The 27,889-nt window shown below is 40.0% G+C and overlaps 2 protein-coding genes across 2 annotated transcripts; one reads left to right on the forward strand and one right to left on the reverse strand.

Moving 5' to 3' along the window:
- The first annotated feature begins 2,753 nt into the window (after positions 1-2,753).
- Positions 2,754-19,355, forward strand: snapc5 (small nuclear RNA activating complex, polypeptide 5). Its single transcript, XM_039773516.1, has 3 exons — positions 2,754-3,359; positions 6,836-6,910; positions 14,947-19,355. Exons 1-3 carry the CDS (start codon positions 3,270-3,272, stop codon positions 15,055-15,057), a joined length of 276 nt encoding a protein of 91 aa, XP_039629450.1. The 5' UTR covers positions 2,754-3,269; the 3' UTR covers positions 15,058-19,355.
- Positions 15,519-27,889, reverse strand: crybgx (crystallin beta gamma X). The gene is made up of 7 exons (XM_039771366.1): positions 27,711-27,889; positions 18,559-18,756; positions 16,863-16,911; positions 16,437-16,558; positions 16,186-16,321; positions 15,974-16,113; positions 15,519-15,651 (listed from the first exon to the last, which is right to left on the reverse strand). The coding sequence occupies exons 1-7, from the start codon at positions 27,887-27,889 to the stop codon at positions 15,519-15,521; spliced, it is 957 nt and encodes a 318-aa protein (XP_039627300.1).

Genomic DNA, 27,889 nt, shown 5'->3' on the forward strand with positions numbered 1-27,889 from the left:
GCCCACCCCTCATGACTCTGGCCTGCATTAAGTGGGTTAGAAAATGAACAAATTAAGGTAAGCACCTGCTCATCTCTGGGATGTGGACGGAAGCTGCAGTAATCAATGACATCTCATGCAGACACAGGGAGAATATACAAGATCTGCTAACTACTGCATCACCATATTGTACCTAAGAAAATCAGTGATCCACTTGTTTTCCAACCCACTTAATCCAGTTCAAGGTCACAGGCAGTCCAAGTGGGCCTGTCCCAGCAGCATTAAACACAAGGCAAAGACCAATCCTGAATGGGGTGTTAGAAATCAATACATTCAAATTTACTTTCAGATTCCAAAGTGTTTATTATATAACTACTTACAGCTTAAAATAAAGACAAATAATACGTACTGTACAATAACACAATAATGGAGCAAAACACTGCAAATATAATTACTTTTTACATAGGAACTGTAGGTGCCAGGAAGGAAGGACAGGTATCCAGGCAGAGATAAAGGAAGGATTTAGATGGCTATAATGGATGGACTGGGTGAACAGGCATACTGGGAGTGGTTTATTTCCCCCAAATGACAGATGGCAGTATTCCTCACAGCTGGACCAGATTAAATCACCCACAGGGTGGCATGGGGGTTAGAGTCCAGAAACAAAGCCCAGTCAGAGGGCATTGCCAGGACAGGACTGTCCTGCTTTCTGCACAACCCAGAAATGTTCCAGACAACCTGGATAAGAAACCAGAAGCAGTTGCAGGGTCTAGTTTAAAAGAAAGCCTGCTGCCTTATGTTATTTGAGTCAGAGTCAGGAAACAGTGGCTCTTTTGGAGGAGGAAGGAGAAGTGGTGAATGGTTTATTTTACTGGTAATTGTATGCTGAAGGCATTGTATTGAATAAAAATCATTTATTTGAACCTGGAATTGTGTTGGGTAGTGCTGTGTCTGTGGTTTGGGGCTCAATGGTGCCAACAAGTGGTTACAAAATATAAAAACTATTTTGTTCTGTCCCACAATTGGGCCTCAATTTCTTTTTGACCAATATGTTTGTAGTACTAGGGTGTTGTACCGTGTTAGCTATTATGAATGTAGTGAAAAGTCAAGCAAAATGACACCTTTTATTGGCTAACTAAAAAGACTGCAATATGCAAGATTGCCTGAAGAAGGGGCCCGAGTTGCCTCGAAAGCTTGCATATTGTAATCTTTTTAGTTAGCCAATAAAAGGTGTCATTTTGCTTGACTGACCAATATGTTGAAATTTAAAGGTCTCCAAGGCACTACTTTCAACTTCACTAATATGTAACATATTCCATGTATTTGATGTAAAAGAAATGTGCTCGAAAATGTGTTTGAAACCTAATCTCATTATATACAAAAAAAAAAAAAAATCATGCCCTTGATGAAAATGTTTATCAAATAACATTTGGTGTAACCAGAGGTGTAAAAGCACTAGCAGTCAATGCAATGCTATGATCTATGAGCCTGGTTACTTTTAATGTACTTTTATTTTGCACACATCTATTCATCTCAACAATTTACTGTCTACCTATGTATAAGTAAGACATAATAACTGGGGCTATGCAGGAGTATCTTTCCAAGTGTCTGTAACAATCTGAGGACCATTATGAAAAGGTATCATTAAGAAGGTTGAATGTAACAGATTCAGTATTGGTAGACATAAATAGGCTGTCAATAAATGTGCTAAACTGGTTAAATAGAGCCTAATCCATCTACTGTAAATATAAGTTGTTAATATTTGACATGGATTATAAAAATTCAAAACATTTATATCTCCTCTCGGAGTCCACATTAATCCTGCCACACATTCCATCTCCTTTGGAGTCAGCAAAATTCTAAATACTGTACTACGTTTTCTTTTAGCACAAGCATTCCTAACTCATTGTGTTCCATCGCGTCTTACCTTCTCAAACCTAGGAATTCTAAAAGATAAACGACTATGCAACCATATTTCTCGTATGCGGATACAATCAGAGACATTTATAAATCTAAAATATATACTTTAAATTCGTGTACATTTGCCAATAAACGTCTAGAATTTCAACACGATACTGTGAATTGTTTACTTTAATCTATAATATGCCCTTTTATAGTTCCGAACCATTCAATGATATCCCACTTCCCTTACCTTCATATCCGTCCCTACACTGAAATTCGTACACCTGTTCTGTTGTAATTTCATTCATTCATAAATATCTTCTTGCAGCGTCTACTATAATTTTCAGTCGATCTCATTTACTAGCCCCATTTACTGCTGCACACAAAAAGCAAGAATGCTGATCTTTTAAATTCTCGGTGTTACTCTTCATACTTCTCTATTGTTATTCCCCATCTTCACAGTTTCATCTGAAAATCTTCCATCCTTCATGCATTTCAATCCGTCCTCTTTCCCTTGATATGGTGTAGCAGCGGAGTCCACTCCTTAAACTGCCCTTTTCATAACTAGTATTCCTTCTGCATGACAGTCAATTCTTTCATTATTTTCGCCGTCTGAATTTCCCGCCATGATCACGCCTCATTCACAGCTGATACGAACCACCCTCCTACGTCTTCCGTCACCGACCCACGCTGACCACCCTCTCCATGACTAAGTGTATAGATTACCGCTCTACAGCAGAGTTCAAGTGTATGAGAAGAGGGCTGGGCTCAACCATTCTAGCTACAATATAGGGGTGTACAATAGAGACTGCTTGGTTGGTTACCTATGGTTAAAAAACTAGAAAATATCACAACCAATAATTTTAGTAGTTAAAAAATAATTGATAAAATTATGCTCCAATATTTCTGAGCTTTTTTTTTTAAATCAGTGGCCCTTGAATTTGTTGAATCGCCCCTTTTACGGCACCCGTGCAACTGTTAGGCGGAGAAGTTTCGTTTTAGTAATAGTTTGGAGCTCGGCCCCAAAAGAATAAAATGACTTCTCCATACACGTAACGATTGAAACATTCAAATGTAAATTTATTGTTTAAATGGATGAAACTGTAAGGCAAACTGACAACTATATATCGGGTTCCAGAAAGCGAAACACTCACAAACTACAGAAACGAATACACGAACAGGACTTTACACGTGGAAAGTGCGTCACTTCCGTCTTTCATATCAATTTCCGAGTTTGCATGTGAGAGGCTGCGTTGCCGCTGCACAGTTCGCCGCAATAGAGCAGAAGAGGTTGTTTGGTTCTGCTGTGTCCATTTGTTGTCTCAACTGGGATGTGGATTGCTTCCGTAGCCAACTGCCTTCTAAGTTAATTCCTGCGGCTCCTGAACATGTTGAGCCGACTGCAGGAGCTGAAGAAGGAAGAGGAGACGTTACTCAAAGTCAAGGCTCTTCTTCAAGACCAACTGAACAGGCTGAAGGTAAGTCCGGCCCCGTAAATTAAGCATGTGCGAATGCACACACTCAGTAAAGGTATTATGCCTTAGAACGCGCGCACACACACACACACACACACAAACACCACACTATGTGCTATTTCACGTAACAGGTAAGTTACTAGGTTATGTGGGCTGCATCCCTACTAGCTGTCAACGCTGGTGGGTAATATTTCTCTGAGCTATGTATACCTTGTCCCGTGAGTATGTAGAATCACTCGTTATAAAGCACCACATGAATCTCTTTGTGCTGGTTTGCGTGCTTGTGACTTATTTAGCACTCACCTTTCCTACAGTTTTTTTAGTATGCATAGTAAGCGTGTGTATATTTTAAGCACATTGTGTTTCTACATATTACCTAACATTCATTGTACGTCACACGACGAAACATTTATACGGTACAATAAACGAGGCATGAGCAACTTATTACGACCACTATACTAATACCGGTTAGGATCTCCTTTTGCCTTTAGAATAACCTCGATTCTTCGTAGCGTGGATTCCACTGTTGACATGATTGCATCACGATATTTCTGCAGATTGTCGGCAGTACATTTATGATTTGAACCTCCTGTTCTACCACATCCCCAAAAGTGTTTTATTGGATTCAGATCTGATGACTGAGAAGACCACTGAAGAACACTAAACTCATTGTCAGGTCCATGAAACCAGTTTGAGATGACCTTTGCTTTCTGACATGGTGCATTATCATGCTGGACAAAGCAATTAGAAAATGGGTAAATTATGGCCATGTAGGGGTGCATATGCTCAGCAACAATACTCCGACAGACCGTGTCATTCAAACGATGGTTGATTGCTATTATTGGGCCAAGGTTTGTCAAGAAAACATTCCCCACACCATTATACTACCACCAGCCTGGACTGTTGACAAAACGCAGGTTGGGTGCATGGATTCATGTTGCTGGTGCCTAATGCTGACACTACCATCATTGTTCCCTAGCAGAAATCAAGATTTATCAGACTCAACTAAATGTTTCCAGTTTTCAGCTGTCAAGTTTTGGTGAGCATGTGCCCAATGCAGTATCAGCTTTCTATTATTCTTAGTTGACAGGAGTGGAACCCAAGATGATCTTTTGCTGTTGTAGCCCAATCACCTAAAGGTTCACCATATTGTGCATTATGAGATGCTCTTCTGCTCCCCAGAGTTGTGTGGTTATCTGAGTTACCGTAGCCTTTTTGTCAACTCAGTTCAGTCTTGCCATTCTCCTCTTACCCCTCTTATCAACAAGGCATTTCTGTTTGCAGAACTATACTCGCTGAATGTGGTGGTTTTTTCACCATTTTGAGTAAACTCTGGGAAACTGTTGTGCATGAAAATCCCAGGAGATCAACAGTTACAGAAATGCTCAAGCTATCCTGTCTGACTCAGACAATCATGCCTCAGCCCAAATCACTGAGATCATGTTTTTCTTTCCTCATTCTGGTGTTTGATATGAACAATACCTGAAACTCGTGACCTGTGCACCGCTGCCATAAAATTGGCTGATTAGATAATTGCATGGATACACAGTTGTACAAGTGTTACTAATAATTTGCTCAGTGAATGTTTGTTCCTTTTTTAGTACTCTCTCTGTCAGCTTGTATTTCATTATACCTTCTAGTCTGTTTTAACTTGTGTGTGTGTGTGTCATACTGTATTTTAGCTCTCAGCTTGTTTGTTTTGAGTCTCAAAATATACCTGAAAGTATAGAATCAAAAGGTAAATAATTATTTTTTTTATTTTCCTTTTTCTGTTTTGGATGTCAACTGTGAGTCTCCCCTATCTTCGTTCAGCAAATGTAATGTAAAATGTAGTGCACATATTCTGTTCATAAAATATACAGTATATACTGTAATTTGATATACATTTCTACACCTACATAACATTTGTTATACAGTGCTTTTGTACAGAAAAATATTTGGGAAAACTCGCCTCCATTGTAACAAGAAGGTATAGCAGTATAGGCCTTTTTGAGCTGACGAATTTTAATCAACCAGTCACATCCTGTCATTGCAGAACATGTGCCAATGTCAACACACTATTTGTGCATACTAAAAAAGTTTGATTCGAGTAAGTAAACAGCCCTAAAACAGAGAATGACCAGCCTCCTGCTAAGAAATAACTTTTTAAAATGTATGTTTTTGTAAATTACAGCACAGCAGTCCATGATACTGTCAGAAATACTGCTGACTGTGCTTAAATATAAATTTGAAGGATTGTTTGGAGGGTGTACCTCAGTCACAACTTAGTGGTAAGTTCTGAGATCTGGATTAGGAAAATGAACCACCAAGTTAATCATTAAAACACGTTATCAAAGAAAGGGAATAAAATGTCTGTGGTAGGCTTACGAGACTTAAAGACAACTGGAAGCTTGAATTTAGTGTGGTATGATTTACGTTAACCTGCACTACTAATAACTATAGTCTAGTATAACTTCAAGAGGCGCCCGTACACAGAGCTGTTTGAGATGGGCAAGAGACACTCATTTGGCCATTTTTGGGACACAAGTTTAAATTGGATCTTATCGGCAGTGAGTTGAGAGAGGGGTCCAGAGTGTGTGAAGTGGAGGATCAGTGTGGGAGTAGCAAGGAAGACAATTCAGCACCAGCATTCTAGGTTTGTTGAGGAGGTTGGATACAGTATATGGTATGGTCTACCTGTAGGAATATGTACAGTAATGGCTGAGTTAATGAGTCCCATGAGAGCAAAGCTCCTTTAGAAAACTGGTACTTTACCTTGTGCATGTGGTTTTAGAGTGTTGTGATAATAACTGTTTAACCTCCCTACACCAAGTGGTTGTTGCCTGTCATTAAAATCTTATGCACTGTAGGACTTGGTTATTACATAAGTGCTTAGTTATTTAATGCATGCAGTGGTTGTTATAATATTTTTATAAAGTGCTAAGTATGATTTGGCCAGTATGTCACAAAAATATTAGCAATATATTTGAAAAATAAAATGCAGACTGTGAGGAAAGTAGAAGCCAAATTCAGTTTGTGGTTTGCATCATCTGTGTTTTGTGCAATTTTAGCCTTTCTATCGACTTGAATCAGTCTTGCCATATGATTACTTGTTTTGTTTCACTGTGCCCCATTTACCTGGCAGCATGTGTTGGCTCAAGGATGTAAAATTTGTGGTTTTTCCCACACTTAAAAGTAAACTGTATTGAAACGGAGCTTGAAGCTGATAAATGCTTTTGAAACTTGAAACTGATATGATAGCATGATTTAAACTGCTCCTCTAGGCATTATAGCAGTTTTAATTGCAATTACTATGAGTACAGAAACAGTAGCATTGTTACATGTAACACAACTTCACAGAAAAAAAGCATTTAAATGAAACACTGAAATAAGTTAAGAGATTTGGAAGAACTCCAGCACATTTTTATTGTCAAATATGTGATGTTACAAAACCTGTGTTGAAAATTCATCAGAATTTATAGTAGTACCCTCGTCTGCAGGTGGAAGAACTGGCTCTGCGGTCAATTATCAATGAAGAGAGTGGATCTTTGTCCCCTACAGAGGCTGCTGCTGAGGTAATTTTTAATTTTTTTTTTTTTTGAGAGACCCGTTTGCTTGCAATATTCCAGAAAACTGTTACTTCAGCTATATTCTTCCACTATCCGTATCTGCTCTCCTGACTGAGATTCATGCTTCCTCAAACATTAAAATCATCACAGACACTAGCCATATGTTCAACCCAACTTTCTTAACGCCCAACCCTGACACATTCTTTCTGCAGATATGTAAGACAACTACTTTCCCTTCTCCTAATGCTTTTCCTGCATTTGTCTGGCAACAACAATCACATCTGTTGTCCTCTTCCCAGGCATAAGATCAAACTGCATTTCACTATCTTTCATCTGATTGCTAAGTCTTTTCTCTAGCACACTTAACTACCTTCATTACCTTTTCCAAACCATGACCACTCAATATGACAGACACTCCAATTGGCCACCCTTTTCCTGCTCTCAGAAATCCTCCCTTCACACGGGTGCACAGGCCTGCAGCTGTATTGCATTCAATTAGTAATACAATTTAAACGGTTCGTTTTGGTCCACATGCTTGTATACATTATGGTCTTGAGAAACAGGTGCTATATTGACTTCTTGGCTTAGTGTACCCTTCATGTTCTGACTGTTCCTTTCTTGTATGTTGAGTGAACTTAAGGTGGTATTAGATACAAAACACTTATAAACACTCGGTCTTTTTTATGTTAAGAACAGCTTTGTCAGAGTTACTACTATATCAGCAAAGGTTATGTTAACTTCTTTCTATATTGTACTTGCCCCCCAGTATAATAGTCTTTTAGATTTATTTGAATAAGCAATTGTTGACAAAAGAGAATTATAGAACATAATTTACTTAGACTTTCAAGAAACATTTGATACTGTCCTTCAGCAAAGATTTATTCAGATACTAAAAGCTGCTGGCATCTGAGGTAACCCACAAAACTGGATCTCAAATTGGTAAACTGTCCAAAGACAAAATGAAATAATTACTTTTTCTGATTTATATTAATGATATTGATTCTGGTGTAGTTAGTAAACTTGTAAAATTTGCTGATGATACTAAAGTTGGGGAAAAATGGCATTCACTGAGGAGGAAGCAAAAGCAATTCAAAAAGACATGGACAAGCTTCAGAACTTGGCGAACACTTGGAAAATGCAGTTTATTAGGACAACTTCGCTATTAGCTAAACGGACAAGTTTGATGTATTGAATGGACTCCTCATTTCTCAAATGTCTTGTTTCTAATGCCAGAAAACTAATAGTACCTACAAGTTTGTGAACCACATACGTCTTGCAAAAAAAAAGTTTTATTCAATATGTGCAGAATAATTTATGTTGTATGTTATTCATGAGTGCTCCTGCATGGAGTTTGCATGTTTTTCATATGTCCACATGGGTATCCTCCAGGTGCTCCCGTTTCCTCATATAGTCCAAAGACATGAAGGCTAGGTTAATTTGTATTGCTAAATTTACCCATGTGTGTTCACCCTGTGATGGACTGATGCATTATTCAGGTGTTATTCCTACCTTGTGGACAGTGATTGCTGGGATAGGCTGAAACTGTACCACAACTCTCCCTTGGATGAGCAGGTTCAGCAAATGGATGGATGAATTGTTATTCAAAAGTGCTTCAGCATTGACTTTGATGTTACTGTCAGGTAAACCCCTGGAGCAGAGTGCAAACGTGTGACAGCTTGGTTATCAACAAAAAAAATATTTTTATAGCACATTTTCATATGTGAAAGTAGTTCAAATTGTTTTACAATAGTAGCTAAACACAGTAACAAAAGATAGAAAGAAAAAACGACAGAACAGCTAGCTAATAGGTTATATAAAACAGCAGAAGTGAGTATTCAAGTCTCTAGCTTAATACCAAAAGATATTGCCAAATGTCCGGGGAGAAGAGTCTGCTACACATTCCCAGTGTTCATTTGATGCGTCCTCTGAGCAGGTTCTCAGAAATTAACGTGACGTGTGCGCAAGTTGCAATACCAGCAAAAAGTTGGGGGGCGCAGTATGATAAAAGTTGTAATGTGACATCAGAGTCACATTTACTATCTACATGCGACAGAAAGCCTCTATGCGATGTTTGATGAATGGTTCGATGTGGTGAAGCAAAATTCCAACATACAGATGCATTCATGGTGCTCTTATATTTAAGTGTTGCATATTCCCGATCGTAACACAATGCACAGAGAAAAAAAATTAAGGACATGGTGAAAACGTGTATTTTGTGATTAAAATGGAAATTTCGGCTTTAATCAGTAGTTTACTTTATCATTAAAGCAGACCGTCGTAAACGTCATCCCAGTTTTTAATTGCAACGAGCTTCTTGGACCTGACAGCAGTGGCAAGCAGCAACAGATCACCACACAGAACACATTAAATGCATGATATTCCAACTGTAAACCAAATTTCTAAACCAAATTTAGAATCTTTAGTTTTATACTTGATATCACTTTCATGATGAAATGCATTAACGCACACAAGTATAGACAGTAAAACGCTTGCATAGCAGGAGCGTCCGCTGCAGTATGCATCGCATGAAGTATAAACCTGGCCTAAAGGGTTCCTGTCTTTTCCTCTTTCCTTCTTTCTATGTCCAAAATAAATCTGGTGGTATTCAGAGCCAGGCTGGATATGTTACCAAGACACCCAGTTAGATAAATGCACATGAAAGCCTGCATTCTCTATGACACAAGCCAAGACAAGACAAGATCTGGAGGACTGCTCTCACTCTTTTATGGAACAAAAACTAGATGAGAAAAAGAAGGTTCAGTACTGCACATAAAATACACTATATCATTAACGTTCATACAATAAAAACAGAAAAAGGAAACATGTTAAAAATCACTGTTATGTGAAAAAGCCACCAAATGATGGTATTTGAAAAAGCTAAGGTTACTATTTAATTTAATAAGTCAAAGATGTTTTGGTCGGTTCTGGTTAACATTTACTTGGAAATACAGAAGACTGAAGCTGCAGTAATTCTAAGATATAGTGCCTTTGGACAAATTCTTCCTTACTCAGTTTGTCTCCAGCCCAACATAAGGAAATGTCAGGCTAGACCTCATCTTTTTTAATTGTAAAGACAGGTTAAAAAAAAAAAAACGGAAAGGATCAATACTTTCAGCAACTGTAATCACATGATTGCTAAAGCTAAAATCATCTTTATAAGTACTCAATGTGGTATAGTCTTTTGGGGATAGAGAAACACCAAGAATAAGTACTATTGCAAAAAGGGTAATGCTGGTTTAGAGGAAATAACATCTGAACTGGAGTTAGCAGCGTATATTTTAAGTAGCATTGTCTTTGTCCAGGTACAGAAATGTTTGCCTTGTAAAAACTGTTGAACATTAATCAAAAGACATTAGGCTTAGTGTACAATGGGTTAGTAAGACTGCATCAGAATTTATTGTAGACATTTCTGATCCAAAGGCTACAAAAAACAATCAAGTACATCTCCGCATTAAAGGCTATGTCCTGTTTGTACAGCATAAAGGAAATGCACCTCTTTACTCTTGAGCGATGGCTTTGTGGTGACCTAATCCAGGTCTTCAAAATTGTTACTACTACCCCATCATTCACCCATCCCTCTTCAAACCTGATTATCCTGAGCAGTTTCACAGGGAAGCTGGAGCCTGTGCAACAACAAATCCTAGACCGGCTGCCAGTCCATCGCAGGTTGATCATGCACATACTAGAACCAATTTAACATTGCATTTCTCACTAAATTGCAAGTTTTTGGACTGTGGGAAGAAATCGGACATGGGGAAAACATGCAGACTCCATTGGAAGTAGGGCCCAGGATATGGACCATGGCCTTCACTATGCTACCGTGCCTCCCTGATTCAGTACTGTTGGTCAAAAAGTGAATCGCACATTAAAAGACACTCGTGCCTATTAAAAGGGAATGCTAAGACTTAGAAGGGCTTCTTTGAACAAATGGTCCTGGTAATCAAGAATGCACTACTGAGTTGTATGGTTGAAATGGAAACCTTGACAACTTTTAAAATGCATTTAGTTAAGATATTGGGATAGCTTAATCACTTACCAAATAACCTAATGAACTGAATGGTCTTTTAGTGTTTGTCAAATTTCTTAAGGTGTTATGTTCTTAAAAATGCAGTTTCATTTATGAGTTCTGTGCATTAGTATATACAGAGTATACTTTGTCAAAAATCTAAAAGTGCAAGCAACAAAACGCAAAACATAGTGTCAAGCACAAAAAAGCCATACATTAGTAAATCTCATACAATTCAGACTATAACTAATATAGTGTCTTCTACTTCAGTTTTCAGGCACAATGTCTTGATGTCTAAATGGTCTTTAAAAAGATCTAGAATGTACTTTATTCAGAAAAAGTACTCTGACAATTTGAAAGTTAAAAGGTTGCAAGAAGTAATGAAAATGTTAAGCATTTTTCTGTTTGTAGATAGCTTATTAGTTTTTTTTTTTTTTTTTTTTTTTTTAAGTTAGGTTATGGTTAGCCATCTTGAAAACGTGTGTGTGTCTTTGTGTTGAAGAAGATGACATTGCATTCACATAGCACTTTTCAAGACACTCAAATTGCTTTACATAGAGAGTAGGAGCCACTTCAACCACAATTAATATGCAGCATCCACCTGGATGAAACAACAGCAGCCATTTTGTGCCAGTGTACTCATCCCACTTTAGTTATTAGGTGGTGAACAGCTGACAGGAGTAATTAACCACTTAGAAACTGGGGATAATTAAGAGACCAGAATGACTAGGCTGTGAGGGGTAAATTAACCAGGACACACCCAACTTTTTATATATATATATATATATATATATAAACATGCCCAGTGATCTTTTTTGACTTCAGTGTGTCACAACCTCGTTTTTACATCTCCTCCTGAAGATGGTGCCATTTTTACAGCGTAGTGTTCCTATCATTGTACTGGGGCATTGGGATCCACTTACAGACCACAGGGTAAGTGCCCAATGCTGGTCTCACTAAGAGGATCTGTGCAGAACTTTTTCTAAACCTTGCAGGATCTAATCAGTAACATTTTAGAATAAGATTTTAAAGCACTGACGAAACAGATTCTCTCCCCTTTTCTTTTTCTTCTCCATTTATCATTATTCACTTATTAATTCATCTGTCTACTTATTGTTACTATCTTTTTAAGTTTTACTCTGCCGGCCATACTCTTTCTCAGGGGTGGGAGTTGATTTGTTTTCGATCCTATTTTTGTAAAAATTGATCTATTTGTATGGAATGTTGTGTGATTTCAATAAAATTAAGAAAAAAAAAAAAAGAAATCCACTGGTTCAGCAGTCATACTTGTACCTTTACATAAATATTATGCTCACTAATGGAGCCTTTAGAGATTTGTATATGGGCAGTATACTTGCATCCTTTAAAAACTGTTCCTCAAGTGTTGTGTTTCATCAAAATGTATATATTTTTACAACATGCAAGTTAGACACATTTCTAAAATAAACCTGACTAGCGTTCCTGACTTTCCCTCACTATCTACTGTAGAAATAATACATTTTAGCAGTGATAAAGCACTAGGTAGTATTTCTAAACTATACTGTTGTTGGTCAAAGAGTTGACCTATAGATAGTCTGACATGGTGCAGCACTAAGAGTGGGGACCTTTAATTAAGAAATCTTTCATGCTTCAGAAAATGGATGAAAGTCAGCACTAGATAAAATACACTCTGCCTTAAGCATGGTCTAACTCCACTCAAACTTATACGATGTGCAAAAATGTGCCCTAATCTAGACCCTGCTTGATCAACTTTACTGAGTTGAATGTTTTGGAAATTCCCTATGATTACTTAGATGTTAATATACAATGTTTGCTTTCTCATGGTCTTGGATTCTCAATATTTCCTAATCCTCTAACACATTTATTTGGGGTAGCATTTCATGATGCATTACTGCTTAATAAGCAGTTTATTGTGATAATTTAAACTAGCACACTACACAACATTTGGTCGGAGGACATGTCACACTTGACAACTGCATTTGCTAGATCTCATCACCATGAGGATGTTGGATTGACTAGCAATCTTAGGGGATGACCGATTACATTATTATCTCTTGACTTCTTGTCACTGTTTCAAATTTCCAAAGTATTGCAAGTTTATCACAGCCAATTTGTGAGACAGCGCTAGTGGTTGCTCAAAGGTTTTCCAGGTATGGTGAGTTTCCCCGCTGTAGGAAATTCAATGATTAATAACCAATGATATAGTAATGTGGGATTAATCCAATAATTGAGCAAGGCTACTACTTTATTTACCTTACCTTTCCCATTTTTAGGAGGCAGACTACTGACACACGGCTCTGGCTTGACAGACACTGTCTGACCTTCTGGTGATAAAGAGTTTGTTGAATTTGGTTCTCCAAGCAAGAGGCTCATAGCTTTTAGTTTGAGAGAAGATTTAACTTTTAAGTCATCTTGGAAAATACCTCCTCCTAAAGAGAATCCTCGGGGAGTTCAGTGAGTGTCCAGTGAATATCCAAGTGTGAGAGAGAGAGATACTTCTACCATGAGAGATAGGGGTGCATGTGGTTTTAAAGGAAGGTTGAACCTCCTTCTGATTGGATTAAAGTCGCTTCCAGTTACAAAACCATTGTTTTGTAATAGGTGGGCTCTCCTGTCCATCTTAGTTATTATCCTTTGAACGATAGGTCTTTGACCTTGCTTGAGTCAGTTCCATGCCTTCAACAGAGGGGCCTCTGGTGAGATGTCAGGTCACCTCTGATTTACACCTTTGTATACAGATAAAGTCCCGGCAGATCCTGATACAAGCTGGAGTTCAGTCACTTAGTTTGGAATGCAAGTGGGTTTTTTGTGCAGCTGGGTGCCTGTATTCCTGTTAAATCTGCTTTCTTGACAGGCCTGGTGTGCCATGAAAGACTCGCCAAATGGGCAATGCCCTTTTTATCCTACACCACAAACTCAGTCCTTTCTTGCACCACAACAGAACAGGAAAAACAGATAAACACAAGACTTCAGAGAAAACACCCACTTGTATTCTTTCCTTGTAGTTGCATTGTACACTTTGTACTTCTGCATGAGCATTCATTGGTTGTCCACTCTCTTACAGAGTAGCCGCCCATCTCTGAGGCTTAAAATAAAATCAGAAGTTTTTGATTTTTGTCTGGGTGAGTTGCTGCCCGGTCAGTCCAAGTCACTGCTGATATCAGACTATTTAACTGACAGTCATGTGACTGCCCCCAACATGTTAAGACTATGGAAATGAAGGCTGTAACTGAAAATCCTTGGAAAATGACTGTGTTTTAGTAGACACTTTGCTCAAAATTGTTAGCAAAACATCTTATCTTTCTGAACTTGAAGAATCACAAACTGCATAAAGTAGGAAGAATATGCTATCCTATCAGATTTCATATTATAAACTGAATTTAATGTTTTTCTATCTGCCTGCCCTTGGTACATAAAGAGCGTGTGTTTTTTTATTTTTAGGTGATTTTTTTAAAATGGATTTAAGAGTGCTGAATCCAAAAGAATTGAAGGTGAAGTTGTTTCACAGTAGAATGACCAACGTATGTCTACTAGCATCTTCATTCCACATGAATGTAGCAAATATGGTTTGGTTTCTTCGTATAACATCATGGCATATTTCACTTTTACTAATGCACAAGTTTAAAATAAAATGACTTTCACCGTTAGACAGCTGAGGTACTACTGAACCTTGGGAGTGAAAAGCAGGGTTTAGTTTGATAGTTGCATTTCCCTCCACTTCCTTTTATATTTTATGCACCCCTCTCAAAAATGTGTAGAAACATAATGTGATTTCTCAGTTTTTTTATTTTTAATAAATTTGCAAAAACCTCAAGTAAACTTTTTTCATGTTGTCATTATGGGGTGTTGTGTGTAGAATTCTGAGGAAAAAAATGAATTTAATCCATTTTGGAATAAGGCTGTAATGTGACAAAATGTGGAAAAAGTGATGCGCTGTGAATACTTTCCGGATGCACTGTACAGTGAAACTCAATTGATGCATTCATTGTGTGCAGCAATTTCAAAAATCTTTTCTCTTTCTTTTGTTTTCAAACAGGTTAGCATGCAAGTGGACAATGAAAATGCAATCAATCAGACTGAACTTCAGCTGGACACAGTTGGAGCACAGCAAGATATGGAAGAAGAGGAGGAGGATGAGGATAACTGACTTTCAGAATATACTTTAATTTTAAGGTGGACATAAAACTGCACTGATTCCACTTACTTACATGCAGAACTAACCTTGGGCTATGTCGGTGCTTCTGGACACAGGCCCACATCTCGTGGTCAAATATTACATTTAATGTTGATGCGGCCCATCTGGAGCCACTGTAAATTAGATTTGAATGACTTGAGTGACTGGTGCAATTGGAAGGCTGCTTGATTTTGAAGTTAATATCAAATATTGCTTCATAACAGCTTGGGCTATCCATTCACTAATGAAGTAAGGATGCAGGAAATGTAATTGAAATCCTATTACTTTTGACAGTCTCTGCTTCAAGAGGTATTTCTGGGTAAGGCCTTATACAGTATAAGTTACTGGTGCCAGATGGAGCTGGCGTATTTAAGTATAATTAAATAGATCTCCAAAGGGTAAGTTTCATTTTATCTTTATTTACAGGCTTTTTGTCAACTGAAACGAACCCGTCGAAGTGAGCCCACAGTGTTTCCTTGTGCGGCCCAGTCTGTGTAATTGCTATAATCTCTTCTTTCCAGGATGTAGTGTGGCCCTCTGTAGTTGGGTTCCTGGTAGAGGACCCACCTGTTTATATAAAAAAAAATAGAGATAAAGAGAAAGGGTCATCAGGCTGCCACCTCTGAATATCTAGTAAACATACATGGGAAAGGTGAGGGTAGTAAGCAGGGCATAAATAAGTTGTTTGCCTTGTAATTGCAATAGAGTCATTACTATAGCAGATGCTAATGAGCTGGCACTTTGACATGTATTAGAAATAGGGCAGGCAGTGTTTCCTGTGTGGGTCAGAAGTTTGAAAGCAACCCGTGATCCCCATGCATTGTAGCTTTAACTCCATTTAGTTTTGGTAATGTGTGCTGAGGTTTCCCCAGGAAGCCGGTAAACTCACACTGCTCCTAGAATCCGGGCGGATGCTATGCGGTTAATGCCAAATCTAGTCATTAAGTTGGGGATGTCATCTTGAATTTCAGCCTTCTTCCCAGAAAAGCCTGGTCTCTCAAAGAGTTGGATTCGGGGGGCAGTTTCATCCTGCAAAGAGGCAGCACAGTTAAAATAGTGATAGGTCTGGCTGTATATATAAAATACTCCCTGTGGCCTCACCTGTCTGATGTTTCGCACAGAAGATACAGTGTCCACTGGGGAGCACCACTTGTCACAGTTGTGGTATTCCCCTTGGTCATACATGTCCCACAGGTACTGCCGACCCCGGAAGCTCTCATGCTCATAGCCAACCCATCTGTAGGGAAAGTGGGGAAAAAATCTGAAGTGAGATGTAAAATAGCTCAGCCACACTCTGAGTCATTTTTGAGTTGCCATAGACCTAGGTATGAAAGGCAAGCCAAGTTACTCACGCTCCACTCTCCACCTTCACAGAGTTGCATCTCTCAGGAAAGTCCCTGTCGGCTAGCCGCTGACAATCTGTGGTCAGATCTAGCCGGCGTCCAGTGAAGTTACGCTGTTCATACAGGGTCACCTGCAGCAGAGTGATATGATAACTGCTTATGTTCTCATTTTTAGAAGTCAGATGGAGAGTAAAACTAGCCACTTGAAGCCACAGTGGTGCTCCCTAAAGGATGGTAAGCACTGTCATTCCAGCTCATCCTCCTAATCATAGCTCAGTAAGTTAGTCTTTATTTTATATAATGGCATTCTTAGGGTGTGCCATCACAAGCAAACTAGCTGAGAAATTCAAGTTGGTACTCTAGTGGGGCATTTCATGATCATCCATTTCCAAGAATAAGAAATGTGAATAGCAAGAATTGGAAAGACACACTTACCCGTCCACTGGCCCCGTAGAAAGCTCGTTGGAGTACTGACCCCAGTTTGCTGCAAAAGACAGAAAGCAAGTGAAATACTTGAGCCTTTAAAATAAATGCAGAAAGTGGCTGATCACATTTCTAGTCACTCACCCACACAAGTCAGTCCTACAGCACACTTAGTTATCAAGGTGGACAGCTGAGTGTCCTGCTACTCAGGCCTGAGAGCTGTAAATGACTGGCTTTTTCCCTGTTTGGCTCTCCTATGTTGGTCCACTTGCACATCCAGGCTGATTAGTCATTTCAGCCCAGAGTGAGCAGATCATGTTAGCTTAAATAGATCAGGTGTGCAAGCCATCACATAAACTCTGTATTGATATTCAAAATGCCCAACCTTGGGAAAAGGCTGGAGCATTATGCCAATACAGGTATGAGACAAAAGCAGAGGCCAGTGGAGGCACGAGCCCTGTCAAAGTACAATAGATCTGCCCTGCTTTGTGAATTAGTGCTTAGAGAGCATCGAATTAAGAGGGAGTGGCCTTGTGGGAGGTGGCATGGACTGAAAAGCTAAAATCATTTTATTGAAATCAATGTCATTGCCTGTACTTGGGGATTCTGTGTGAGCAGAAATTGGCCATAAGATTTGGGGAATGACATCTCCAAGATGCCAAACCATCAGCAGATGTGGCAGCATGAGCACTTTGACATTTATCAGATTAAGATATGTTTTTGTAAAACTGTGTCATCTGGGCTACAGACAATACTGGGATACAGATTCTGTCGCCAGCTGCTGTTTTTAACAGTACATTCAGGTAAAATGCCCAAATGACTGGATAAAGTTGGAATGAATATGTATTTAATTTGTTTGTCAAAATAGCATCTGACAATCTATACAGTGGATTCAGAAAGTATTCAGACCCCTTCACTTTCTACACACTTTGGTAATTTGCAGTATTCTGCTAAAATCATGTAAATTGTTTTGCTACATCAAGCAACACTCAAACACCCAGCATTAAAAATGAAAACGGCCTTTAGAAAATTTCTACAAATGCTTTTAAAATTAAAAAAAAAATAAAAATAAAACACTGAACTATCACATATATGCAAGTTTCCTGACCCATTGCTGTGACTCTTGAAATTTAGTTCAGGCCTATCTCATTAAATTGATCAGCACTGAGGTGTTCCTACATCTTGTTTGGAGTCCACTTGTGGTCAACTGCATTGATTGCACATGATTAGAAAAGACACACACCTGTCTATGGAAGATCCACAGTTGAGCAAAAACCAAGTCACGACATGAAAGGAATTGCCTCCAGCAATGTATGCAGCACTGCAGGTTCCCAAGAGCACAACGGCATCCATTATTCTTTAATGGTAGAACTTTGGAGCAACCATAACTTGGCTCTTCCTAGAGCTGACAAACTGAGTAATTATGAGAGAATGTCCTTGGTAAGAGTGATGACCATGAACTCAATGGTTATTCTGTCTGACCCCAAAAGAACCAGTGTAGAGATGGGAGAAAGTTCCATTCCAGAAGAACCACTGCAACATTCCATTAATTCTGGACTTAATGACATAGTGGCCAGACCAAAGCTTCCTTGGTAAAAGACACATGAGAGCCTACCTAAAGGACTCTGACTGTGAGAAGCAAGATTCTCTTGTCTTATGAAACCATACTGCATGTCATGTCTGGAAGAAACCAGACACTGCTCATTACCTGTGCAGTACCATTTCAGCAGTGAAGCATGGTGGTGGCAGTATCTTGTTATGGGGTTGTATGTCAGCAGCAGAGAGTGGGTGACTGCACAGAGTTGAAGGAAAGCTGAATAGAGCAAAGTGCAGAGATATCATTAATGAAAACCTGTTCCAAGCCTCAAACTGGAACCAAGGTTCACCTTCCAGCCAAACAGTGACCCTAAGAACAAAGCAAAGACAACAAAGGAGTGACATTCAGACAACTCCAGGAATGTCCTTGAGTCACCCAGCCCAAAGTTGGACTTGAACATCTATAGAGAGATCTGAAACTGGCCATCCACTGATGGTCTCCATCCAGCTTGACAGAGCTTAAGAGTCCTACCCAAGAGGACTAGTCTATTACCACTACCAAAGGTGCCTCAACTGCGTACTGTGGAAAAGATCTGAATACGTTTGTCAATGTGATGCTCTTTATTTTTAATGATGTTCTCATCTTGGGCAAGCAGTTCCACCCAGGGACAAAAGCGGACACTGTTGCTAACAGTACTGTCTCTTTCTGCTTCCACAGCCAGGAGAAAATGCCCAGTAAAGATAACTGATTCTGCACCTTCCCGTCAGATGAGTTCAAAGGCGAAAAGCTTACAAAAGTTGGTGTGTCTCATTCTTGACCATCGCTCAAGAGAGACGGAGCTCCAAACCAGACCTGCATCACTATAAGCTGTCAACAGTTGACCATTTATGTTTTGTAGCAGAGTTAAAGATGCTAAGATTTGCACTGGATGTGACAAGGATGGATAAGATTAGAAATGAGGACATTAGAGGGTCAGCTCAGGTTGGACGGTTGGGAGACAAAATCAGAGAGGCGCGATTGTGTTGGTTTGAACATTTGCAGAGGAGAGATGCTGAGTATATTGGGACAAGGATGCTAAGGATAGAGCTGCCAGGCAAGAGAAAAAGAGGAAGGCCTAAGCGAAGGTTTATGGATGTGGTGAGAGAGGACATGCAGGTGATGGGTGTGACAGAGCAAGACACATAGGACAGGAAGATACGGAAAAAGATGATCCTCTGTGGGAACCCCTAACAGGAGCAGCCGAAAGAAGAAGAAGTAGTATCACCATTGTTTGAAAGCCTTTGCTATTATTAAACAGGGTGACCCAGCTGGTGCACCAACAAGGTTTTCAAGACCAACTGTCATACCTCTCACAACAACACTGAATTGGCAAAAATATTTAAAATTGTGATTTTGCTTTGTTGTTCTGTGGGCTTGAGTGTTGCTTGCTGAGGAGAAAATGAATGTAAATGCTTTTATCACAAGGAAGCAACATAACAAAATGTGTAAAAAGTCAAGGAGTCTTAATACGTGTTGAGTCCACTGTAAGCAGAACAATAAGAAAATTGAGATCATTTGTCACAAGTAACAGAATGAAATGTAATTTATTGTATTGTGGTGTGAGAAAACAGTGGGTAACATTGCCCACTGCCAATCTGTGGCATTTGGGTTACAAGGACGCCTTTGGAAGCAGCTCCTGAGTGCTTTGAGCCAAAGTGAAATCCAAGGGTGTCTTAGTAAACCAGACATTGTATGTTTGACTGACAATTCCATAAGTGAACGTTTGGACTGGAACTCCCATTTCCTTATCAAAGGATGCAACTGTCTAAAGGTGAAGCTTTTAGTCATTTTAATACAACTTAATTTGTGCATTCAAAATGTGTGTTTGGAAATATGTATTCACAGACAAAACCACAAAAGAGACATTGAGGCTTAGCAGTATTTTTGTACTAAATATATGAGATTTGGTTTCATTTTGTATAGTTCTTTTTGTCAGTCAGTCATTTTCTAACCTGCTTGGTCCTGGACAGGGTATGCAGGCGTCTGCTGGAACTTATCCCAACTAACACAGGGCACAAGACTGGTACACACCCTGGACAGGGCACCAGTCCATTGCAGGGCAAGTTCTTTTTGTGCTGGCATTATATTTGACCTAGTTCTGACCCTATACATTGGGCAAGATGATTCGCTTAAACTGATGTCGCATTACACAAATTCTAGTCAAATTCAGTTTCTGATGTCATCATTGGACTATGTCAATTACACAACTAGAATTTACTTTGCATGTCATATTTAGTGACAGCATGCTAACGTTCCAACATAGTTGGACTTGCCCCCTTTTCCAATAGCGTGCTGCCTGACCGAGCCAGTACTGTATGAAGGGTGAGCAGGTTTGGCAAGTTCAGCCATAGTTTCTTCCCTTTTGTATCTTTTTTCTGTCCTGTCGTGCTATGTAAAACTGGTCACATTAGACCGACAAGCTTCTCCTCTGTTTGTTAGGTCCAAAACACCCATGTTCCTTATTCCTCGTTATTGTGTTAAATATGTTGAGCATTCTTTGGTTGTCCAATGTCATGCACACAGAGCCTTCCCTTACAGCTAAAGTTTGAGAGAGTTGAGGACTAGTTGAAGTGTGTCACATGTGGCACAGGACTATTGTCATCTGCACTCTGAGATGGCACACTACACGACTGGTTCATGAGAGCGCACCGCCAACCACCTCATACATAGCCAAGATTAAAAAAATGAAGTCTACAACCAAAATCACTGAAAAAGTCATCTAATGTGACATTGCCTTTAGCTATTGTAATCCCAATCTCTTATGGTTCAAGCCTAACTCTCAATATCAGGATGAAGCAAAGCCCAATATGCTGATGTTACACACATACTTACTCAGGGAAGCAGACTGTAGCATATAATTAAACTTCTAAGTTATTAAATAAAGCCAAGATGTGTTTGTTTTATAAATCTGTGACTTTGGCTGATGTTCTTATTTATTTGGAGTTACCACAGAAGAGCTTTAGTGAGTGTGGCCACTACAGTGCTGTGTCTTTACAGTATGTGGTTTGTAATACACATCCATTTTCTTCAACTGCTCCAGTGCTCTTATCATTGTCTTTAAAACTCTGAGCAATTGTGAAATTTACAAAATGAAACGGCATGTCAATGCTGAAATCCATTACACCACCACACCCTTCTGTAACCCTACTTGGCTCCATCGAGTGTAACTGTGCAACATTCACAATTTTAAATTCATATACTGAAAATTATGTCAGGAGATGTGTGTCCATCCATACGCGCACACCCTTATGTGGGATCCATTTCTCTGTGACCACATTAGTGATAACAGTCATGGCTGCTGAGGTGCTAGGGCCTGATAATGGCTTGGGATGGCAGGCTGAGGGCATCTATAGGGTGGTCCAGATCTAATTATGCAATTTTCATTACGCTATAACTTATTAAGTTTATTACATAGAAAATCACCCGAAAAATCCTTGACCATCGAGAAGTGTGCGAACTGACGACATGAAGAATCGCCTTCGCACCGAATTGAAATCGTCCCCGCAAAAATCAAAGTCATCCAGACGATCTGGATCTGCATAATTAGATCTGGACCACCCTGTACTACTTCTTTGTCACAAGATGACACCCAGCAGGAGACATCTTCAATATCCCAAGATCAAACAACTTTAGCATGACAAAGTTTTCGAAAGTTTGTAGGTTGGCTTAAATTTAAGAAGGCAGTTTGGGCACGTAGACTTCCCTCATACTCATTCATTCACACATTCCAGGGGTCAGTAGTCCACAAACAGCTCTGCTTACAGAGGGAAACTCACTCTGGAAAAGATTTGCCCGTTGCAGCAAAATTAGATTCCAACTCACTGGATCTGAATTGGTGGATTTGGCATTGTGTGTGTGTGTCACGAGGCCCTTGAATAGCCGACACCTCTGGACGCTTCTGTCACTGACTGACAAGCTGTCACGCTGAAAGTCAATTTGTACTCCACACTCGGGTAAGCTTTCCAGCAGGGACCAATGCAGATGCTCTAACAGGTAGGGGACACTTTTGTTACTCTAAAAAGCCGTATGGTCACTAAAAACTGTATCCTCTTGGTCTGAAATGTCAACACTGGGGTGAACTGAGCAGCATGGTGGCACCTGGAAAACTGGACTTGTAGAGATTTCAAAAGTTAGAACTTGCATCACTCATGTAATTGGCCAGAAAATTAGGCATGCTAAGCAACTGACTGAGCAGAGAGTTGGACTGAACATGCAAAGAGCAGGCTGACCAGAGAGTGGGGAGGCTGGTATCTTCATAAAAATAAATGAGAATAGAGGGGACCAGAAGTCCCATATAGAAGGCTGGATGACTTACTATGATATATTGAATAGTAACATTGACCAGAGTGGATTGGAAAATGTAGCGACAGCCTGATACCCAAGAGAATGAATGCTCAAGGAAGGCACCTGGATTATTTTATAGAAGAACCGATCATAAACTGGACCAGAATATCGTTATGGATTACTTTTAAGTAAATGTTCTTAAATCTTCTCCGCAAATTGCTCAGTGTATATATACAAACAGTAGGTATACAGTATTTATTCATACTTCCCTATGGACTTCTTTTTTGGGGCATAGTAAAGGAGAAGGATTTTGAGTGGAAGTCCTACACAATAGACAAAGGAGTTCATGTCGCAGATATTTATGGACATTAATGCTAACTGGAATGTGTCTGTTACTGCGTGTCACAGTATCGGAGCAGGTTACAGGAATGCTGCAACGTTGATGGAAGACATTTTCAAACACAGAAGAGACTAAACAGTACTGTATATATATTCAATACCTTTAACATAAAAATAATGAATAAATACTGTATAACTATACTGCTCAAAAGAATTAAAGGAACACTTTTTAATGAGAGTATAGCATAAAGTCAATGAAACTTATGGGATATTAATCTGGTCAGTTAAGTAGCAGAGGGGGTTGTTAATCAGTTTCAGCTGCTGTGGTGTTAATGAAATTAACAACAGATGCACTAGAGGGGCAACAATGAGATGACCCCCAAAACAGGAATGGTTTAACAGGTGGAGGCCACTGACATTTTTCCCTCCTCATCTTTTCTGACTGTTTCTTCACTAGTTTTGCATTTGGCTACAGTCAGTGTCACTACTGGTAGCATGAGGCGATACCTGGACCCTACAGAGGTTGCACAGGTAGTCCAACTTCTCCAGGATGGCACATTAATACGTGTCATTGCCAGAAGGTTTGCTGTGTCTCCCTGCACAGTCTCAAGGGCATGGAGGAGATTCTAGGATCAAAGCAGTTACTCTAGGAGAGCTGGAGAGGGCCATAGAAGATCCATAACCCATCAGCAGGACCAGTATCTGCTCCTTTGGGCAAGGAGGAACAGGATGAGCACTGCCAGAGCCCTACAAAATGACCTCCAGCAGGCCACTGGTGTGAATGTCTCTGACCAAACAACCAGAAAGACTTCATGAGGGTGACCCAAGGGCCCCATGTCCTCTAATGGGCCCTGAGCTCACTGCCCAACAGCATGCAGCTCGATTGGCATTCGCCATAGAATACCAGAATTGGCAGATGCACCACTGGTGTCCTGTGCTTTTTACAGATGAGAGCAGGTTCACCCTGAGCACGTGACAGAAGTGAAAGGGTCTGGAGAAGCCATGGAGAACATTATGCTGCCTGTAACATCATTCAGCATGAGCAGTTTGGTGGTGGGTTAATGATTGTCTGGGGAGGCATATCCATGGAGGGTCACACAGACCGCTACAGGCTTGACAAAGGCACCTTGGCTGCCATTAGGTATCAGGATGAAATCCTTGGACCCATTGTCAGACCCTATGCTGGTACAGTGGCTCCTGGTGCACGACAATTCCTGGCCTCATGTGGTGAGAGTATGCATGTAGTTCCTGGAGGATGAAAGAATTGATACCATTGATTGGCCACCACACTTTCCTGACCTAAATCCAATAGAACACCTCTGGGACATTATGTTTTGGTCCATCCAATGCCACCAGGTTGCACCTCAGACTGTCCAGGAGCTCAGTGATGCCCTGGTCCAGATCTGGGAGGAGATCCCCCACAACACCATCTGTCATCTCATTAGCATGCACCGATGTTGTCAGGCATGTATACAAGAACACAGGGGCCATACAAAGTGCTGCGTACAATTTTGAATTGCTGCAATTAAATTTTGGCAAAATGGACTAGCCTGCCACATAGTTTTTTCACTCTGATTTTTGGGGCGTCTTTGAATTCAGGGCTCTGTAGGTTGATCATTTTCATTTCATCAAACGATGTGGCATCCTTTTGTTCCTAACACATTACCCAGTCTATATCAGTATAGATATCCAGGAGGATTTCTTTTTCCCATTGAGATCTGATGTGTTTTCAAAGTGTTCCTTTAATTTTTTTGAGCAGTTTACTTTGGGCCCACCCTGTATTTGTTTATTCAACAGATCTGTTGGAGAGAAGCAAGTGAACTCTGTTCTACTTCAGCCACTATAAAGAGATTCTAGGCCTATCAATATACAGTAGATGGCAGATAACAGACAGTAAATCGTTAGCACGTCATCTGAGCTACACAATGTTTTAGGAGGTATTTTGGTCTATAATAGCAGTATATATTGTATGTATACACCTATATGTGTATGCTTGTGTGTACATGCAATACATACTAGTGGTCAAAAGTTTTAGATCACCTCAGTTTATCTTCAACTTTAATCAGTTGAAATGCAATAAATGACTTAAAATGGTGAAAAGGTAAGCAGTAAACTGCCAGAGGTTTAAATTTAAGGTTTAGGTTAGCAACAAATGAAAAAAAGGAAATTTCAGAATATTACAAATGGGCCTTCATCAGGGAACAGCTAACAGGTTACAAACTACAGATATTCTGCAGCAGTTGAAGTAAATTAGGCTTTTCAAATCAAAGCAAACAATTTGCACAGGTGTCCCAAATTCTGCTGATTACTTAAACTCTCTGTGTTTCTTAAAGCAGAGTTAGAACAGACTGTGTTACTACACCCTCTGAAGTCCTACTTGGACAATATTACACTGGAGAAAGTTGTAAATTCCAGTAATAGTGGCAAGAAAACCCTTAGAAGTGTAGGCGTTTCATTTAGAGAAATTGCAAAAAAAAAAAATCAAAGTACAGTGGTGTCTTATACAATCCAAAGGCAATTGGAAACTGGAGCAAACTCTGATACGAAGAGATCTGGCAGGCCCAAAGTCACAAATCAATCAGAAGAAAAGTTTCTGAGCAGCACCAGCTTGAATGGCAGGCACCACACAGCACAACAGCTTCAAGCACAGCTTAGCAGTGTAGGTCGAATAAAGCAAATCTCTATTTGTACTGTGAAGAGGAGACTTTATCCAGTGTGCAGTAGTCCACAGCCGCTATTTCAAGGCCCTAATTGGCCCTTTAAGGAATGGTTTTCTTACTGATATTCGCCCTGTCAAGCCTGCAGCACAAAGTCAAAGCTCTTGTGGATTCACCTCTCCTCGGATATCGGGTTGAGTAGATGTTATGAAGCTGTGGAAGGTCAGTCCCAATGATTTCGGAAGCTGTACAGACAGACCTTTGGAGCAGTTTGTGATCCTGGGACGTGAGGTTACCAAACCACACTGTGATGCGCCCAGTCAGGATACTTTCAATAGTGCCACAGTAAAATTTGACTAATGTTTTGGTTCCTTCCCCAAAGCCCAGCCTTACACAGTAAATTAACCAAAGATATGAGAAGACTAACATCCACTTTGAGGCCCCATTCTAAGGCCAAGAATCATATTTTGGTCAAATTAGCACCACATTCAGGTGCACAGAAGAGAAAGATAAGCAGAAATAATGGGTAGATCACAATTACCTGATGCAGCTCTAACACGAGTGTGTTGTACTATAGCATCACAGACAAGATATGAACAGGAGATCTCCAGGACCTAATTCTTTCCAGGGACACACATAGGTGTATGATACATGGCTGCAGTTGAAGATGCTAGGTGGCAATTGGACAGTAACCATTTATAAGAGTGCAGATGGGAATAGTCCTATGCCACATTTGCAAAATTAAGACTTCTGCGCTTACTATCTGGACACCCGCTGTGGAGGCTTCCTTCCTCGCTCCACCTACCAAACTCTAGTATACAGTTCTTCCCCACCAGCTAACTCCAAGGAAAGCAAGAACAGACTATTATGTGTTTGGCAAAGGCAGGCAGTCTGAGTGCAGCTTTAATTGTGGGGTCCTTAAATCAAAATCAGGTATCCAGTACAGCCAGGCAGTAAAGGTTGGTATCGGGGATATGGAGGTACATGCCAACCCCAAATGCTTCTGTAGACGTGGCTGTACAGTGGCACATACAGTAAATGGTCACCTGCTAGTTTATATTGAAGATGGTGTAGCAAAGCAAAGGGAAGAAGTGTAGGAAGTGGAGATGAACACAGGTGACCAAAGTCAGTAAGGGTTCTATCACATGTCGAATTCAGTAAGGACAACTTGTGCTGTTGTTACTCCACCATTATCTTTCCCTTGTGAAATAAACAGTGCTTGGAAATGCTTGTGTTTCTGTCTTCATGTAGCATGCAATAAACCAAGCACAATAAGGGAAAATTCTCTTAGATGGGAACCACAGGTAACATCTAAATTCAGAGCTAATCTTGCTTAAGTGAAGTTCACATGTGATGTTGGAGTGGACAGGCACTTACTGCCACCTGAAGGATTTCAATTCAACAGTAGAACATCAGGTTGTGGTCTTCTATGGAATCAGACTAAAACTGTAAGGATAACTTAGGGTGAGTTATTTGTTAGGTTTTAAAGATACAAAGTGGGGAATGTGTGACTGTCCAGGTTGGCTCAATGCTCCCTGTTGTGTTAGGGACCCTTTTGAACCCGAACCATCAATAGTCATGTACCGAGATGAGCCGGGCAAATGAGGACACATGCATGTGCAGCAAGGGGTAGGTACAAAAAAGTGACAAGTGCTGTTATTAAAGTAAAAACAAAAGTATTGTAATAAATAGTGCAGTGTATCATAATCTTCAATAAATAAATAATCCATAAAATCCATGAGAATGTGGAGGTTATAATCAATCCATAAATATGCAATAAATAATCCACAAAACCATGGTTAAATTCTCAGGAACTTCCTTTTAAAAAAAACATAAGCCCCAATGCTTCCTTCGAAATGCCGATGTCTCCCTGGCTTACCCTCTACAGATCCTGCAGCATGAGGGGACATCCCAACAACAGGTGCAGTCAACCATTGATTCCTGGTTCGGGTCCCCATTGCCAGGCCTTAGGCATCCCTGGGGGTACCACGCCAAGCCACACACCTGTCTCCAGCCGCCAGTCCTTTGGCATCCGCAGGAGACACCACATAACGGGATGCTCCTACTCTCCTGCATTGATCAGCCCCAGGCTCCTCACCCTGAGGCTCATCTCCAACCACCTGCTTTTCATTCCTCCACACCGGCTCTCTTCTCCTGCTCCTGTCTTTTGTTCTTTCTTTCAT

This window comes from Polypterus senegalus, chromosome 12 (genome assembly GCF_016835505.1).
Source record: "Polypterus senegalus isolate Bchr_013 chromosome 12, ASM1683550v1, whole genome shotgun sequence".
NCBI classification, from domain to species: Eukaryota; Metazoa; Chordata; class Cladistia; order Polypteriformes; family Polypteridae; genus Polypterus; species Polypterus senegalus.

What these genes read in the sequence shown, in the direction of transcription:
- snapc5 (XM_039773516.1), top strand. Translation starts at nt 3,270, where the DNA reads ATGTTGAGCCGACTGCAGGAGCTGAAGAAGGAAGAGGAGACGTTACTC. An exon ending in ACCAACTGAACAGGCTGAAG is followed by an intron (nt 3,360 to 6,835) that starts GTAAGTCCGGCC and finishes CCTCGTCTGCAG; the next exon opens with GTGGAAGAACTGGCTCTGCG. An exon ending in CTACAGAGGCTGCTGCTGAG is followed by an intron (nt 6,911 to 14,946) that starts GTAATTTTTAAT and finishes GTTTTCAAACAG; the next exon opens with GTTAGCATGCAAGTGGACAA.
- crybgx (XM_039771366.1), bottom strand. Translation starts at nt 27,889, where the DNA reads ATGAAAGAAAGAACAAAAGACAGGAGCAGGAGAAGAGAGCCGGTGTGG. An exon ending in GGACTGGCGGCTGGAGACAG is followed by an intron (nt 18,757 to 27,710) that starts GTGTGTGGCTTG and finishes CTTTGTTCTTAG; the next exon opens with GGTCACTGTTTGGCTGGAAG. An exon ending in CTGTGCGAAACATCAGACAG is followed by an intron (nt 16,114 to 16,185) that starts GTGAGGCCACAG and finishes GCCTCTTTGCAG; the next exon opens with GATGAAACTGCCCCCCGAAT.